A 16,503-nucleotide genomic window follows, 5' to 3' on the forward strand; every position below is an offset into this window, starting at 1 on the left:
TGCCTATTGCCCGAACAGATCAGTGGACGACGCGGTGGCCCTGGCGCTTCACTCTACACTGGAACACCTGGACACTAACAGAACATACACACATATGCTCTTACTGGATAACAGCTCTGCTTTCAACACAATCCAGGCAATGAAGCTGACTGTGAAGTTGGCAGACCTTGGAGTGCCAACACCCACCTGTAACTGGATTTTGGATTTCCTCACAGACAGACCACAGATGGTGAGGATGGGAAACAAAGTCTCTGCTGAGCTCACAGTCAGCACAGGAACCCCCCAGGGCTGCTGTCTCAGCCCCAAACTCTATGCCCTGTACACCTATGACTGTGTATCCACCCAGAACAACATCATTCTTAAATATGCAGATGACACGACCATCCTCAGCCTCATCAAGGGTGGGGATGAGTCATTATACAGGAAACAGATTAATAATATCATTATCTATGGAGAGGACAATGACCTTGTTCTTAACATAGAGAAAACCAGAGAACTCATTCTGGACTTCAGGAGGAGAGCTCCCCTCTGCAGCCTCTCGCCATCAAGTGGACTGAGGTGGAGCGGGCTGACAGTCACAAGTTTCCAGGTCTTCACGTGTCAAAAAAACTAAGCTGGGCCATAAACACTGTGACAACAGTGAAGAAAGCACAGCAGCGGCTCTACTTCATCAGGCTGCTAAAGAAGGCAGCCCCTCATCCAGGCCTACAGAGGACTTGTTGAGAGTGTTCTCACCAGCGGCATCACTGTGTGGTTTGGAAATACCACCCAGGCTGAGAGGAAATCTCTTCAACGAGTCATCAAAACTGCAGAGAGGATCATCGGCTCTGACCTCCCCTCCATGGACACACTATACACAGCACTGTAGGAGAAAAGCACAGAGCATCCGCAGCGATCGAAACCATCCAGCTCACTCTCTGCTCCTTTTTCCAGCAATTGTCAGATGCTAAGGACATTAAGGTGGGAAGGAAATACCACACCCCCCACCTTACTCACACCATGGACAATTAACTCCTCATACACTTGCACCTTACGGACTGGGTTTTTTAATACTCAACTACCTCACCCCCTCTCACTCTCCAGGTCTCTGTCAGATGGAGTCTTCCCAGTCCATTGTTCTTTTCCATTGTTTTTGTCTTGGTTTGTGCAATATTTTTCAATTCAATAGTACAATAATTTTTTTTTTTTCCTCTGCAATAATTCATAGTGTGTATTTGTATATAGTGTGTACAGTGTGTATTTATTCATAGTGTGTATTCTTTTTTATACAGGTGTTTTTATTACTTATTTCTAGGGGTGTAACGGTACACAAAAGTCACAGTTCGGTACATACCTCGGTTTTGAAGTCACGGTTCAGTACATTTTCGGTACGGTGAAAAAAAGACATGCAAAACATGAAATTTCTTTTCATTTACTATGAATTTAATTTGTAAACATATAAACTTGTACAAACTTGTAAACAGTGGCAAACTGGCCATAATTTCCTGAACACATAAGGAATGCACATAAAGGCAAACACCTATGGCGTTTGTTATTGTTTTTGCCTGATCTAAATTAGCAGGGAGAGGTTGCTTAGTTAAATTCCCCGGGGAGCAGTGTTTGCACTTCACTCTGTTTTTCCCTTGTACCAGTGATATTCACAATTGGATGGTGCTGTCTCAAATGAATAATCATGTTCGACGTACTGCCAGCAACACCCGATTTCATTTGAACAATGATATGAACTATCGATTAAACTATGGTAGGACATTATGCTACTGTGCTAATTCAGTTGCTGTTTTCACATGTAGCGTCTTTGTTGATGAAAAACGCTGGCCAGAGAATTTTTTCAAGTAAAAAAACGCTGACAGAATTTGTTCCAAAAAGCAGCTGAGAGTGTCTTTTGTTGCCATAACAACAGTTAGCATGTGCATTGTTAGCGATGGTCTAGCTGGCTATACATTGTTGCAGAGCTAACGTTAGCTAACAGGCTAGTTTTGCTAACGACAACTTCAAGCATTAAACACAAACACTTTCCAGAAACTCCTAGGATCCGTCCAATTTGACTCCAAGCGGCCTCTTTATGATGAATGTTATGATACCGTCTTCCGGAACCGCGACACGAGACCGTGGACGTTTGTATCGTGGTTTCAGAACCGTTACACCCCTACTTATTTCTTATTTGCTGCTTTTTTTTATTTGCTGCCTTTCTTTGTCTGTTCACAGAAAATTCCAATGCACCTGTGCTGTCCTGTACCTGTGCAAATGGCAATAAAATCTCTAGAATAGGGTCAATATGAATTCATCAGAATGATGAATTATTTACATGGGTAGCTGACTGTTATTTAGTCTAAGAGTAAGTGTGTTTCAGTTCTCTTTTATTTGCTTGGGTTGTGATGTTTTTAACTCTGTCTTCTCTGTTCTGTTCTTTCCATCCTGTTTCATCCCAGTATTTATTTGACATCCATAAACAAATTACATGAAAAAATGCAACTGAAGCTGCCTGAATGTTAATGAAATTTAAGTAGCCAGACGGCCAATGAAATTGAAATTGTGTGACCTTGGATGTTGATTTGTTTTCACTCGTTGAAATATTAGGGTTTATTTTGTGTCTCATCATATGTAAACAAAACCAACATATGTGATGCTGAATGTTCTTAACTGCTGGAGATAATGGGAAAGGGGGCAGTCTTTGAGTGCAGCTATGGCCCCTACTGCTTATCTCTGAGATGTTGCCTTGTGCCCCACAGTCTGAATATCCAGTGCTCTTTCCAGTAATTCTGGTTAGCAGTTACCCCAGGTCAACATCAGGCCCTCAGTTTTCTTCTGTTTCTGTAGATAGATCACTATGCGCAGGCTGATCTAAAGCGAGGGCTGCAGCTGTTTGGCACTGAGGGCAATGTGGGCCTGACCAACGCCTGGAGCATTGTGCAGACAGATGTAAGTATACCATCAGGCCTGTTCAGGTAAAGGCCCTGAACAACCCAAAGCTGGACCATGATGTGGGGCAAGTGTCAGGACCAGGAGATTACAATCAGCCTCGACAAAATTATCACATGCAAGAAATTATACGGTAACAACTGAACAGGGCAATGTATGCAAATTCTACCCCACAGCTAAATCCCTAGAAGAATTTTGTTTGTTCTTTCCTTTTAATGTTTTTAATTGTAATTTTTGTTGTAAATTTTTACATTTTTTATCTTCATCTTACATTTTAAGCTTTAATAGTTTATAGATCAGGGAGATGGGTATTGAATAAAGATGACACAGAACAACAAATTCGTTGCTAGAGAAGGTAGAGACATTTCTCGGTGTAGGTCACAATCTTGACACTTGTTTGCCATCTGAATGGTTTTAAGTACTACATTACATTGTCATTTAGCAGACACCCTTATATCTTGAAATTTTATTGAAATGTTTCAGTTTTATAAGCATTCTTTTCTAGTGTCTCTCTGTGTTTATGTGTAGATGAAAAGTTATACTAAGACCATAAATTCTCAGCAGATGAGAATATTGATGTTTCCATAGAAAGGTTTGTGTGTGTGTGTTTGGCCTGTGATTATGACTTGATCCAAGTAGTGTCAGTCATTACAATTAAGAAGCATGTCTGTGCTTAATAACTTTAGTTCTGGCTGCAGGTAAGGGTATTTTCTTGTATGATTGAACTTTTTTTGGGATTTTGATGTCTGCTGTGGGTATGTTTCAGTTCCGTTGCTGCGGTGTGACCAATCATACGGACTGGTTTGAGGTGTACAACACCACACGTGTGCCAGACTCCTGCTGCCTTGAGTACAGTGACAACTGTGGCCTGGAGAACCCAGGAACATGGTGGACAGCGGTGAGAAATCAACTCATCATGCTTATCACGTGCATACACACATTACATTATTGTCAATTAGTAGACATTCTTATCTTATCCAAAATTACTTACATAGACTACAATAACAACCATTATCCATTTATACAGCTGGAATAAGTACCTTTTTCAAGGGTACAACTGCATCGCTCCAGCAAGGAATCAAACCAGCAACCTTTTGGTTACGTTCCCTGTTCCTTACCACCATGTTACACTGCCACCCATCACAGGCCACACTCATCACAGATGAGACCACATGTATCACAGACAGAGTACCACACTATCTGGATGAGTATCTCACATGACTAAATCCTGTTGTGCCTCTTGTCCTGTTGGTCAGGGCTGTGCAGACCCCCTTCTGATCAGCACCCACTCTTGTGCCTCATAGTCCACTAATGTCTACATGTGTGTATCCAAATTAAAACACTGGGACTCTCCTTCAACACCCTCCTGTCAAGACTACTCGAGGAGTCCACTCCCAACCTCTAATTCAGTGGGCTCTTGGGTAACACCACTTTTCTCCAGGGCTGCACTCCCAGAAGACACATATGCAAGACTCTAGATTTTTACCCAGCACTCTGTATTCCCTCTCCACTGAGTACTAGTGACAGATACTGCCCCAAGGACTAGGGTAAATTGGACCTTTTTTAGACTTTTCATGGTCTGATTGTTTTAAGAAAGATTATCTTCCAGTATTCTTAATCAGACATTGAGAAAACTGCAACTCTGACAGGAAATCCTATGGAGTTCACCTCACCACCCCGAATCACTCTACTACAATAACATACCCCATAAGTCACAGCTGACAAATATCACATTACCAGAAATAACAGTTCACCTGCTTTCCATTGAGGCTCTGAACTAAGTCTTTATTATCTCACAAGTTGTGGGAATTTCCTTTCCTTTTCCCAATTAGCAGCAACATTACTGTCAGTGAATATATATATATGTATATATATTAGATATAGTGCTTTTTGGGACAGTTATGTGGTAGTTATATAGTGTGTTTGTGTAATGTCAGAGACTCTTTCATTTTTGTATAGCATATGTAAATTTTATTTATACTGTATACACATCCCAGACATGAGTTGGTTATCCTGTCAGTTTTGCAAATAAACTTTTTTTTTCTAAATATATAGATATTTTTCTAATATATTATTCTAAATATATAAAACATATCTATGCCTCTATTTTATTGAGACCCTGAACCACTTATCCCAGCAGCCTGGTGTTGTTGAGGAGGTATCAGGAAGTATCTTCCTTGTCCCTGATCAGGGGACTTACCAATGCTACATGCTAGATGCAAATCACAAGTCTCAGGTGTCTGTCTGGCGTTAACGTAGTCATCTGCATGAGCCCTTGTAAATGTCTTATTTTTTGATGAATGTTCATCTTACATTTCACTTATCAAATCATAGGCACATCCATATCTTCAATGTTTATCCAGAGCATGTAATTTTCCCATGGCCAGAGAAGGGGCCCTTACAAAAAAAAGTATACTTAAAGTTTATTTTATTAAGTAAACCTAAGCAAAGTTTAAGTATATTTCTCAAGTATACTTTATGTAGTAAGTATACCAATATCAAAGTACTAGTAGTATACTTGAAAGTGTACTATTTCAATACTTGTTGGGACTAAATTGGCCCACGTTTTAGTTTATGAAAGTATACTGCTAGTAAACATATATATACTGTTAGTTTACTAGTTAGTTATAATACTAGTCCACTTTTTAGTTTATGAAAGTGTACTTTAAGTATTCTTTGGGTATTAGAGTAGTAAACTTTGAGTACACAACTAATTTACATCTAAGTTTTATTTTGTACTGCAACTATACTGTGAGCTATACTAAAATTAACTTATAGGTATACTGTTAGTTTACTAGTTATATACTTCTATTCCACTTTTTAGTTTATGAATGTACACTTTTAAGTACTGTTAGTAAACGATTAGTTTAATAGTTTTTATACTCCAAGTATACTTGTAAGTTTTCTTTAAGTGAACTTAACACCATACTTATAGTTTACTACTTATATATTACTTTTTCACTTTAAAGTATACTACTAGGTTTCTATTTAGGTATTATTTTTTATATTTGAAATATACCTTTAACTGTACTTTAAGTAGACCTGAAGTTAACTAATGCGAACACTATCAGTGGACTACACATATAAAAATTCACAAGACATACTCAGGATTATGAACATATTTGTTTTCTTTATAAATCAAAATTTTCAAACAAGTATTGTACTGGATGCCAAAATATAAGAACATAACTCAAATCAACATTCCAGTTCAAAATAAAACAACAAACACACAGTATGAACACAGTCTTTAGGGGAAGGTTGATATTAGAATTTGTGTCATGCAGCCTCTCTGAAATCAGTCCCTGACTGCTCACAACCAGGTTGTACTTCTCTGCCCTGTTAAATGGCAATCCTGAGGCAGAGGAACCACAAATTCAACCAAAAAATGTTTTCACATGGTCTTCTTTTGCAGTAGCTTGCTTGGCGCATTTTTTCTTATGATGCGTCTCACATCTTGCATGCTGTCAGGGAACTTTGACAGAGCATGACCTGTGAGTTAAAACACATACACAAACAAAACACATTACTTAAACGTTTTTTTTTTCTATCACCCCAAATTCACCATGCAGAATTAACACAACAAAACAGTCAAAGCAGCATGTAGGAATGTGAAATTCAATTTGAGCCTGATTTTTATCAGGTAAGTATCTGAACACTAATGTAATCGGCAAAATTGCTATATTTACCAACAGACAGCTGAAAACGTCCTTTACCTTCACATAGATTAGGATTAGTTTTAGGACATCATCAAAGGGGCCTTGGTTCTTTACAATGTTTTTTTTTTTTTTTTTGCCACAATCACAAATCTGAATTGATGATACCATCCTTGTTAACTAAAGAATCTCACGTTGCAGCTTTCACAAGCACACAAACTACAGACAATCTGCGATGTTTCGCGGGCATAATCATTTATTCTTATTACGTGATTGGTGTCGATTATTCTATGAATTATTTGTTTTATCGTTAATCAAGGAGGATGTGAACAGGTTGAAAGTAATGATAGATTTAAAGTAGTGTTCGGGCTTCCCGTTTCCAGCTCACCCGCCACCACTGAACATCTGTACCCTGTTTGGAAAAAGGCTAGGCCTACATGGCATCAAATGTAGCCTATGGGCTACCAGGTAACATTTTATTTTCTTTTTTTCATTGCAGCAAAGTCCTCTGCTGCCGACTTGAAATCAAATGTGTCCAATGTGTCTTTGCAGCTTGCTATGCGCATAAACTGCATCACTCTCTCCTTCTCCAAATGACTTCGCAGCACCGTCTTAATTCGACTCTGCAGAGAGAAGCCCCTCACTGCTGGCACGCTTGACACGGGCAGAACACAGGCAATTTTAGCCAGTGTAGCCCAGTTGGGGTACAGCTCGCTAAATCATAAATAAGCAATCGTTACCTAGCTAAATAAATAAGTAGCCTTCGTTATAGCTTACGTTTTGTATATTTATATTTGTATTATTTACCGGCAAGTTTTTAATGTATCGGGTTTTTTTTATATAAATTTTACCAGACAAAAACCGGTGATTACCGGATAATGGAAACCCTGCCCCACATAAGTACTCTTAACAAAATTAGCACAAAAAACTGCAGTAATTTTTCACAGAATCAGCTAATATAAAACTAATTTAAAAAATTCTCAACTTACCCTTTCTCTTAGAAGCAGCAGGGCAGAAGGTGGCGCACTGGCGCAGACGTTAACCATTAGGTTTAAAATATGGAACATTTCTTACAGGGGACCGCTCCACTCTCCTCTTTCCTTGCACTCTCTGCCCAAAGGCGACTTTAAGATGTTTATGTCATACACATTACACACATACCTTCAGAAGATTTGCACATAATAAAATAAATCACAATCCATTGTCCACAGCATATGGTGCTTAATTTAGTATGTATGAGACCCCCCCACCATAAAATGGTCTCACCAGTTCGCTACTTAAAAAATGCATGCACAGTATATTGAGAGAACATTGATGAAATGTTGGCATTTCAAACGTCAGATTTAACCATAATACAGTGTTGATTCAATGACATTTCAACATATTAATTATTAAAGGTTGATCCACCATGGATTTTTAACCTCAACCAAAAATCAACCTCAATGTTAATGAGCGGTTAAACTATAGCATTTAACTTATTCTGCCTAAATGAAGCAATGGTAAACATCGGTGCATTGGAAATTATTAACCCGTATGGTCACACCGGTGTGATAGCCGTTTAGCATGTATGCTAAAACTGGTGAGATTAGAACACTAGATTGGAGAAGTTCTAGCTAATTTTAGCTTTGAGGAAACGGCGATTTAACTCTAAAAATATAGTACATGCTAACTGAAAACTATGAGAAGCTTTATATTAATAACGGTAATGAGACCACAACGAACCATGTAACGTAATATGCACGCTACATAGCATAAAAAATAAGTTACGTGCGAAAGGGTTAAACCTGAGGGGACACGTAAATACACGTGAGCTGAACAAGTAGCCTATCTAACATGGTTTGGTAGCCAATCAAAGTTATCTAGCTTCTCTTTTAAACGTGGTAGTGTGAAATCCCAAAGTCGCAAGTCCTCCTTGCAGACAGTCATGTAGATGCATTCAATAGCATAGCGTTTACTCTAGGAGGTCACTGTATCAGTTTACTGCATAGTATAAGATGGCTTTTTTTTTTTTTTTTTTTTACTTTTTTGTATTTTTATACATTTGACTCTTATTTATCAAAACTTGAATATATTTTGTTGTACTTTTTTGTTCAAAGTACTATTTATGACAATAAAACAAGTTTATTTTTAAACTGCATTGTGTCATGTTATCTTGGTGAGGACTCTTAAATAACTACACACAACAAATGGGTTAATAACACTGGACATAAAAGATCAGGTACAGTTCCACCCATGTACTATTACTCTAAGCTATTCCACCCCAAAGCTGACTTGTTACTATAAACTTGTACATGTAAGTTTATAAGAATATGTAAAAGACATGCTGGAGTCCTACCTCAAAGAATCCAATTTGTGTGAAATAAGCATTTAATAGGCTACTCTATCAAAAGAGTATGCACAACTACAAGCCAAGTAGCCTATACTTAAACTTTATGTATAAGGCAAGAATACTTAATTATACTTTTCTTAAGTATATCGTGATCAAAAGATTAAGTACAAGTGTAGCAGAGCTTAAGTGATTAACTCGCGTGAGTCCTGAGCCTTAGGTAGCGGGTAGCAGGTAGCCAAGCGGTTCCAGCGGCTACGTCACTGAGAGACCTGGTGAAGTAGCGTTGTTGCCGACAGGCTAAGGGCAATTTGCCTTTAGCTCAACTGGCAACGACGCTGGCTGTGTAAGGGGTTGGTTTTCAGTGATATTATGCCAACAAAAACAGCTGAAACCACAGCAGGCTGCCAGGAAATTTAACATGTGGATCATTCTATACAGTCATCTACATCTGTAACTTGTATGCCTCATATGCTACCAACACAAAAAAAGAGTTGGTAGCATATATACACACTGCATGTTAGCTTTGACAATCTAATGTCAAAGCTAACATGCAGTGTGCTTATAAGAACATAACCTAAATAAACACTGTAGTAGCTGAAATGGAGGTACTTTGCAAAGATGAATTAGACAGCTAACATATATTATAACATTATACAACAATTCTGTTTTCAGGTTTCACAAAACCAAGCTTGCATCCTACTGGGCCATTGCCATAGCAACACATTCTGGTTCTTAAGCCTGTTCCCCAGCAGGTTTGCTTAGAATTAGTTTAGGATGTACAGATTCACATCATCCCAGACAATCAAATCTACATTCTAAAAAACTGATGTCACATTATAGAGATTGGGCCATTTTAAACTGTTGAGGTGATGAAGCCCTTGTTCAAGCATGGAACCACATGGTTTGTGGAAGATTTTGTTAATGGCTGTGTAGCATGTGTAGCAGTGTAGCATAGTGGTTAAGGAGCAGGACTCGTAACTGAAAGGGTGCCGGTTCAATCCCCGCTGGGACACTGCTGCTGTACCCTTGGGCAAGGTACTTAACCCACAATTGCCTCAGTAAATATCCAGCTGTATAAATGGATAACATTGTAAAGAACTGTAACCTATGTAAGTCGCTTTGGATAAAAGCGTCTGCTAAATGAATAAATGTAAATGTAAACCTGTGTGTCACTGTAGTGTCCTCAGCCATGCAAAATCTGCTGTAAGCACCAATGTCACCATTGTATACTTTTCACTTCGTCATTTTTTATATTTAAATAACATAAATATTTGAATTAGATTCATCCACAATGAAACAAAGGCACATTTAACACATGAATATATTCCCTCCCAACTGCTACATTCTGCTACCGAATGGTGTTTGGTGGTCCCGTCACATCATGGCACAAAATCACTATCCAGAACTTTCTCTGCCGTTGTCCCCTGATGGTGGAATGAACTTCCATACTTCATCCGTTCTGCTGAGTCCCTCTCGTGTCTTCAAGAAACATCTGAAGACACAGTTCTTCCACTCTCAGCTGAGCACCTGAAACACTACCACCTAAATGAATTTCTCATGTCTCAAGCTGTTTCCTATTAAAGTATTTTTAAAAAAGAAAATGTAATCTAATGGTTTAATGCACTCATTATCCCTACCAGCTTGCATGTACCTTGTCTGGTCAACCATTGAAACCCGGTCATGCAGCGCTTCTAATACTGTTTACTCCTTATGGTTTTGTAAGTTGCTTTGAATAAAAGCATCTGCCAAATGAATAAATGTAAAAGTAAATGTAATCATTTACTAAAGGACTACTAAATGACATTAGACCAATATCAACAGTAATGCTTCCTGCAATAGCAACTACAGCACATTATTCACCACGTACACTCAACTTCAAGCTCAGTGTTCAGCAATCAGTTTGATAAAAACTGCACCCCTCCCACTGACAGCGGCAGGGCAGACAGACTTCTACTTCTGAAAAGATTAATGATTTGACAGTAGATAAAATGTCATGCAATGCATGCTATTTAGATGTTTAGAAAAAAAAATGAGCTAGCGTTTGCATCTACTGACTGAGCAATGAAGCAACTCAATGTACTGTGTATTCAAACAGACAGTGCTGGAAGACAGAACGGAGCAAACAAACTCCATAAAACCACATAAAAAACACTAAAAACATCCGGTATTTTTACATTTCTCTGCAATGTAAATATCATCTCTGTAATGACCTGTAATTTTTCCATAAATTCAATCACTGACCATTAAAAATTGCTTTGGTGAGAAAACCTCAAAGCACGGCCTGTTAAGCATGTCTAAGCCAGACACATTTAATGCTAACAGCTTCTTCTTCTGTGTGTGCGTGTTTTTGTTTCTATGCTGATGCTGGGTGTGTTTATTCCTGTAGCCATGCTGATGCTGTGTTTTTGTGTGTGTTCCTGTAGCCGTGTTATGAGCGGGTTAAAGGCTGGCTGCGGGAGAATCTGGTGGCAATGTGGATCTTTGCCCTGTGTACCGCACTCACTCAGGTACGCACTGCTGAAATCCTGCTTACTAAAGTGGATGCCTGGTGCATGAACCCTTTATGGCATGCTTCTGTGTGAATAGGGTAGGTGTTTGACTTTATTACAGTTTTTCTAGATTGTTGGAATGCTTTGTTAGAAATTACAGTGGCGATTTTTAGCAGAGGTGACACCAACAACAAAACTGTTTCAGTTTGCTAAACAGCAAATACATGAAAATAACCTTTTTTTAAAGAGTGCATCAAATCATAAGTTTAGGCTTGCAATCATTTAGTTTTGATATAAAAAATGAATATAAAATTAATATAATACTTAAGGCTGTCTACAGTGCATACAGTGCATTCATAAAGACCCCTTCACTTTTTTTCACATTTTGTTATGTTACAGACTTACGTTAAAATTGTTTAAATTCATTTCCTTCATCAATCTACACTCAATACCCTATAAAGACAAAGTGAAAACATGATTTTAGAAAATTTTGTGAATTTATTAAAAATAAAAAACTGAAATATCACATTGACATAAGTATTGAGACCCTTTGTTATCACACTTGAAATTTAGCTCAGGTGCATCCCATTTCTCTTGATCATCTTTGAGATGTTTCTACACCTTGATTGGAGTCTACCTGTGGTAAATTCCATTGTTTGGACACAATTTGGAAAGGCATACACCTGTCTGTATAAAGTCTCTCAGCTGACCATGCATATCAGAGCAAAAACCAAGCCATGAGGTCAAAGGAACTGCCTGCAGAGTTCAGAGACAGCATTGTGTCGAGGCTTCCCAGATCTGGGGAAGGCTATGAAAATTTTTTGCTGCATTGATGGTTCCCAAGAGCACAGTAGCCTCCATAATTCTTAAATAGAAGATGTTTGGAACAGTTAAGAGTCTTCTTAGACCTGGCCACCCAGCCAAACTGAGCGATCGGGGGAGAAAGGCCTTGGAAAGATAGGAGACCAAGAACCAGATGGTCATTCTGGCTAAGCTCTAGAGATCCTGTGTGGAGATGGGAGATACTTCCAGAAGGACAACCATCACTGCAACTCAGCATCTGGGCTTTATGGTAGAGTGGCCAGACGGAAGCCTCTACTCAGTAAAAGACACATGTAAGCCCACTTGGAGTTTGCAAAAAAGCACCTAAAGGACTCTCAAACTGATGAAACCAAGATTGAACTGTTTGGCCTCAATTCTAAACATCATGTCTGGAGGAAACCAGGCACCGCTCATCACCTGCGCAATACCATCCCAATGGTAAAGCATGGTAGTGGCAGCATCATGCCATGGGGGTGTTTTTCAGAGGCAGGGACTGGGAGACTGGTCAGGGTTGAAGGAAAGCTGAATGGAGTACAGAGATATCCTTAATAAAAACCTGCTCCAGAGCGCTCAGGACCTCAGACTGGGCTGAAGGTGGACTTTCCAACAGGACAATGACCCTAAGCACACAGCCAAGACAATGCAGGAGTGGCTTAGGGACAACTCTGTGAATGTCCTTGAGTGGCCAGAGCCTGGACTTGAACCCAATGGAACATCTCTGGAGAGTCCTGAAAATGACTGTCCGACAGTCCCCATCCAACCTGACAGAGCTTGAGAGGATCTGCAGAGAAGAATGGCAGAAAATCCCCAAATCCAGGTGTGTAAAGCTTGTCACATCATATCCAAGAGGAATCAAGGCTGTAATTGCTGCCAAAGGTGCTTCAACTAAGTACTGAGTTAAGGGTCTGAATACTTATGTCAATGTGATATTTCAGTTTTTTATTTTTAATAAATTTGCAAAAATTTCTAAAATCCTGTTTTCACTTTGTCATTATGGGGTATTCAGTATAGACTGATGAGGGAAAAAATGAATTTGAATGATTTTAGCATAAGGCTGCAACATAAAATGTGAAAAAAGTGAAGGGGTCTGAATACTTTCTGAATGCACTGTAGATATGTGCTATCCCATATCTTTCCCTCATTTGCATTAAGCCTGAGATTTTCATCCATATCACCCTTAATATTCTCCCAGGTCAGATACCTTCAACAAAAAAGCATTCTGTGGTGAATGCAGCCTTGGCAAGCCTGTGCAGTGATTTCATGTCAGGCATGTTCTGAACTGCTTACATGATCAACAGTTGGTTCCCTTTCATTATCTGCTATGTATCTATCTCCTTTAAAAGTCTTGACCAACCCTCCCATCTTGCATTTGCCTCTCACAGCTAGTTCTCCTACTCCTTCTGTTTCCATTCGCTTTGACATAGATGACCAACTTGGTGTGTCTCTTTAAGTGTGACTTCAGACTGATGATCAAATCAAAGGTTTGACCTTTTGCATTTTCACACACAGTGAATGAGCCAACATGGCTTCAACAGATTTCTTTCAGCTGAGAAAAGGTTTGAGAATATTGAGAAAAAGACTCTTACGTGTGTAACCCCCACAAGGTCACTAAGAGTATAGCAGGTGTAAACATTCAATTTAATTGAATAAAGAAAGGGAGGAGGCTTGTGTATAAAAAAATAAGTCACTTTAATTTCTGATATTTCAGGTTAAGGGGTGTGTATTCATGTGATATGTATTTTTTATCATTAAAAAAAATGCAGAGCTTATGGATCAAAACTGTAATGAAGTATACAAAAAAAATAATAAACGTAAATAAAAGTCATAAACAGGTCCGCTGTGGCTATACTAACCCGGTGGAGAGACTAAGGGCTGCACCAGAAGTACACCCTACAATAAGGCAACCTTGATGGGAATTCACTACACACTAAGTAGGAGCCAAAGCACAAAGGCTGTTCACTACACACCAAGCAGGAACCATAGGCTACTTAATTAATCTAGGCTTTACACAGCACAGCACACCGAGAAGGTACAGAAACCCAATCTACTTCCCCATGGAAAAGTTCCCAGCCACAGCTACGACCAAAGAAAAGAAAAGAAAATAAGAAAACAAAACCAACAAAATGAACGATTGGAGGTGGTTTCACAATGAGATTTCCTTGAGGCTACAGGCCCAGCTAGCAGGCACAGTAATAGTAGTAGTAGGCCTGTGTAGCCTCCTAGGTTGAGCACTGACTACAAAATAATGATAGGGAAAACAGTGGCTACATAAACATTCTAAAGAAACAAAACACAAAAGAGGATAGAAACATCAGTCTCAAATCCACTGTATAAAGTTTTAAAAAGACAAATATCACAATGTGTAACAGGGCTACCTTAATGTTTGTAGTTTGCCTTTGTTTCCTGATCAGGCAGGCACACGGGAATCGTTGATAACCTGCAGTACCAATAAATAACATCATATACTTGATGCATAGCGGGCACAGGGTCGCCATAAATAGCATAAATACAACCATTGGCAAACTAACAGCAGCCACCCATAACATTACATTCTAGAGTCACAAAATAAATATAAATAAAATATAAATACAATCGCCATGCATAGAGCATAGCTAGCCCACAAAACACTCTTAAACACACGTTGTATAAATTACCTCTGTAAACTTCAAACAAACGTTGCTCTAAAGTGATGTCCTCCGTTCCAAGCTTCCTCAAGTGAAACTATGGCACAGATAACGCGAATGCATGAGTAAGGTACACGGATTGACTAACAATGAATGGGAAAATACCAAGAGATACCTACTTTCAAATCGCTAGGTCTTAAAACTCAACGGGTCCACAACTCGGTCTCAGTTATCCGTTTTTCTCACCGCCAGCACAGCGAACTTGTGCAGATGCTATTCATTCGGCGTTTACCGCCTGAATGAAATTTAAAACGACAAAAGAGAGCCGTGTGCTGCGAACTACCGGTGTCGCGTCATGTCACATGACCACCGTGAGACTACCTGAGATTTAAAGTGAACGTGACCCCCGCCACACGTGAAACTTGTAATTACAGGCTGCATTTGTGTAAATGTTTTACAAAACTTGTTTCTAGTGTAATGATTATGTAAGGAGAGAAGAAAATTGTGTGAAGAGAACCAGAAATCATTAAACATTCTTTGAACACATTTGGGGTTGGAAAACACCAAATGGAAGAGAATATAAAGATTTTCATATTTAATGACAGATGGACTCAATGGAATCAAGGGAAGAAAAGAATTATATTTCACGGTCAGCTGTGGGAACATCTTGACATGGGGTTCACAACATGAGCATATGACAATACAGTCGGGTTCTCTCCGATACAGGAATTCATTTTATTTACCTTCTAACAATGCTAGGATCAGTGGATCACCACAGTTTCTAACAATACCTCCACACAATCAAGAAAAACTGGTAATGAGAGGCTAATTTCACAGGTATATGAAATGCCCTCCCATTCAGTCATTCCCTAGGGCGCTGTAACGTGTGTATGTATTCTGTAAAATAATAATATTTGTTTGAATGAATTTATATGCAAATTCTGTAAAACAGTATTACTTTGAATATTTGTGTTTGTGTGTATATTATGTAAAATAATCTTTGAATGTTTCTGAATGTAGATTGTAGATAATATAATAGTATGTTTGAATGAATTTTTGTGTATTGATTGTGTAAAACCTTATTGCATTTATGCATAATTACATCTTGCTGTAGATTCTGGGCCTGGTCTTCTCCATGACGATGTTCTGCCAGACTGTGAAAGTTGACACCTTCTACGCCTAGATCTCCTACAATGCACTGCTTCAAGGACAACGAAAGTGTGCTCACATGGGGTTTACCTGCAGGCAAAAAGCTAGGAATGTGATACTTGCAGACTAATCTTTTCTCTTCCTCACTGACTTCTCTAGTCCATCTCTAATTTGTTTCAAAGATCCTCAGTAACATGTTTTTACACCATTAAGTTGCAACATTCCTACAACATTAATATGATGGTGTAGCAGCATGATAGAATTATGTTGGATATATATATTATATACATATATTGGATAAATATATGTTCAGTTGGAATGGAATTAATGTTTGAAGAACATTTCAGAAACTTAACATTACTTAACAAACTGTAACATTATGAGAATGCTATAAATTACCTGGGCATCCTAAGACTTTACACATTTTTCTCAGTGGTTTCTGGGTGTCGTCCTGGACTCTGTTCCAGCAAAACTCTTAACGAATAAAGGATAAGGACTAGATCTATATATATAGATCT

At 38.7% G+C, this 16,503-nt stretch overlaps 1 protein-coding gene across 2 annotated transcripts in view; it reads left to right on the forward strand.

The window, feature by feature from the left end:
* The window catches only part of tspan4a (tetraspanin 4a), a 116,089-nt gene extending 99,948 nt beyond the window's left edge, over positions 1-16,141 (forward strand). For both annotated transcript variants that reach the window (XM_036535118.1, XM_036535117.1), the window contains 4 exons: positions 2,818-2,919; positions 3,686-3,817; positions 11,325-11,408; positions 15,951-16,141. In XM_036535118.1, the coding sequence (XP_036391011.1) occupies positions 2,818-2,919; positions 3,686-3,817; positions 11,325-11,408; positions 15,951-16,019 (387 nt within the window). In that variant the 3' untranslated portion in view covers positions 16,020-16,141. The remainder of the gene's footprint in view (positions 1-2,817; positions 2,920-3,685; positions 3,818-11,324; positions 11,409-15,950) is intronic.
* The last annotated feature ends 362 nt before the right edge of the window (positions 16,142-16,503 follow it).

Source organism: Megalops cyprinoides, chromosome 8 (assembly GCF_013368585.1).
Source record: "Megalops cyprinoides isolate fMegCyp1 chromosome 8, fMegCyp1.pri, whole genome shotgun sequence".
Taxonomy (NCBI): domain Eukaryota; kingdom Metazoa; phylum Chordata; class Actinopteri; order Elopiformes; family Megalopidae; genus Megalops; species Megalops cyprinoides.